The 2,691-nt window shown below is 42.8% G+C and overlaps 1 protein-coding gene across 1 annotated transcript; it reads left to right on the top strand.

The window, feature by feature from the left end:
- The first annotated feature begins 1,122 nt into the window (after positions 1–1,122).
- On the top strand, positions 1,123–2,352 carry LOC148040576 (uncharacterized). The gene has a single exon (XM_087666764.1). It carries the CDS (start codon positions 1,286–1,288, stop codon positions 1,763–1,765), a length of 480 nt encoding a protein of 159 aa, XP_087522890.1. The 5' UTR covers positions 1,123–1,285; the 3' UTR covers positions 1,766–2,352.
- Positions 2,353–2,691: the final 339 nt, after the last annotated feature.

The following is a 2,691-nucleotide window of genomic DNA, read 5'->3' as shown; positions in this document are numbered from 1 at the left end:
TCTCTCTCTCTCTCTCTCTCTCTCTTTCTCTTTTTGAGATGGCAAGCTCAATACGTGCACACATTGATGATAGACCACTAGGTTAGATGGGTCCACACATCTACACTTAGCACATCAATAGTCATTTTATGATCCTCACATAGCCATTGACCTATCACTTTATCATATTTGGTTAGTTACACCTACCTACAATTGGCATAGTTAGAGTGCTAGTCGACTAGTATAGTTACTTATGCATCGATTGACTTAGTAGGCCACTTTTCTTTATGTTGTATCTTATTTTTACTTTGTCTACATTTGTATTATGTGAGGAAGAAACAAGGAAAACTAGCGAGAAAACATTTTGGACTCCACATCTCTTCGTGTTGTGTAATTGAGTGAGCTTCTTATTGTATGCATTGTGTGTATTTGATGCAGTAGCTCAAGCAAGTCGCCCTACCACATGATTTATGACATCCCTCTCTCTCTCTCTCTCTCTTCTTTTTAAATCTATTTTGTTGTCTTGTGTGTGTGTGTGTGACTTCCATCCCCTTTTTCCTCTTTGCTCCATTGTGATGTGCTCTTTGTTTTGGTGACGCTCACATGCATCACCTCAACTGCTATTTTGTATGCTCGCTCCACTACCTTTGTTGTCTTGTTTGGCCACACTGCCTTGTTTACCCCATCACATCTATCTTGTCTTGTATGGTTACATCCTCAAAGTTGTCTGTTGCTATTAGTTTGTTGTTTACCCTTGCTTTGCTCTTGTGTTGCTTCTTTGTTAGGTGTCACTACTCACATGTTGCTGCTTCTACCTTATTGTGCACCCTTGAACTTTTGCTTGTTTGCTTGTGTTTGCTAGGGAGAGATGCTCTTAGATCTACTATTGGTTGCCTATAGTATTTGCACTTGCACGCACGCATGCACACACACGCACACACATGTATGTATGTGATTGTAAGAAAAAGGAAAGAAATTTTAAAATTTAGGTTTGGAAATTGGCACAGCGTGTAGGTTAGGTTTGGGAGGGCCTTTAGAAATTTCAAAATTCCCTCGGCCACGTCCAAGCCTTTGGTATCATTTGATCGATGACGAAAATGCCCACGATACCCAAAATAGTCACTGAACTTCAGCAGATGGAAAGCGCCCATTTTTACACTTTCATCCTACAAGTATGAAAACTCTTAAGCGAGCCTGTAACAGTCGGATACCTCTCTACCGTTTGAGCCTGCAAGAAAATGACAAAGCTTAGGTCCGGAAGCCCGCCATAGCTACACTCACACCCGGATCAGGAAGAGGAGTCGCCATGGATCACAATTTCGGCATTCAGATTAGCCCCGACCTCATCATCAGCCTCACAGATCCCAACTACCAGCGCCGTAGCCGCCTCGCAACGTCTGCTCCCAAGCCGAAGCCTTCTCCTGCCCCCCCTCGTTCTCCCCTTCCTTCGGTCCCTGCTGCCGTGGTGCCTCCTCTCGTGCAAGACGATGCAGAGCTTCAGCCCCTCCGGAAGGTGATCGCCGAATGTGAACAGGTCGTGGATTCCATCCGCAAGCAGGAAGCCACCGCACGCCAGGAGGCGCAGCACCGTGCCAAAGAGCTTTATGAGAAGCAGTACAAGGCTAACGAACCAAAGCCGTTCCCGTGTGCAGAGGCCCGCCATTCTTGCCTCCAATGTTACAAAGAAAACTCAGAAGATGCTCTCAAATGTAAAGATGCAGTTAAGGCTTATGCACAATGTGCTCAGCAAGTCCGGCAGCGATTTGTCTCAGCTGGCTTTACTTGATTTCGGCAGGAGTTAAGGTCCTTCGTTCTGTATACTTCTCAAAATTTTGATAATTGTAGAGGCGCTAACAGCTTTTGCACCGAAAATAATGCAGCAGTCCATGCCAGCCGGTTTCAGTTGATTTTCCCACTAGTTAAGGGTTTAAAGTCTGTATTCTCCTCAAAATTTTGATAACTATAGAGGTGGTCACAGCTTTTGCACCCACTGTTTGGACTTTTCACAGTCTGAGTCCATGAATGAAGTGATTTGCTTGGATTGATGCTTTGCTATGTTTAGTGATGTTTCATCACTAGCAGGAAGCTTTGCTGTATTGAAGCTTCATCACTAGCAGGAAGTTTCCAGCTCTATGTTTTTTCTCTAAATAAGCGACCATGGCACATTTGTAGCACTTTTTTCGCCACATTCTTTCACAATTGTGCATCCTGGGACCTGTATACAATAGCTAAGGATTCAAATCCATTGTTAGACTGGATCTGCTGTCACAGATCACCTTGGAGCGGCACATTTTTTGTTCCTTCATAGTTTGAGGAATTTGTGGATGATGAGCAGATTAGGAGTTTTTTGTTGAAGTTCAATGCTTATTCTATGTGGATTGTAAGGTTGAAGTGATACACCAGTAGTCTACTCTTTATTGCAGGCTCACCTACCATTGTCTTGTGTAAAGATTACTGCCTTGATTATGTTCTCATTATATTGATTTTAGAGTGAACTAATTAACTACTCTACAGGATTTTTGAACCTGAATTTCTGCTGGAAACAATTTGAGGCTTCTTATATCATGTCAAACCAAGCACATAACGATGTGAAAATTCAAACCTGAATGACACACCTCAACATAATATTTGATTAAAGGGTTTCGCAAGATAAATCTTGGAGGTGTTGACTTGCTGTCTTGTCTGAGTATGATACTTTCAAACCAGTCAGAA

This window comes from Lygodium microphyllum, chromosome 2, assembly GCF_053477565.2.
Source record: "Lygodium microphyllum isolate KBCC chromosome 2, Lygodium_microphyllum_v1.1.10, whole genome shotgun sequence".
Lineage (NCBI taxonomy): Eukaryota > Viridiplantae > Streptophyta > Polypodiopsida > Schizaeales > Lygodiaceae > Lygodium > Lygodium microphyllum.
Note: the sequence above shows the minus strand (reverse complement) of the source record. Positions and strands in the feature narration are given on the sequence as shown.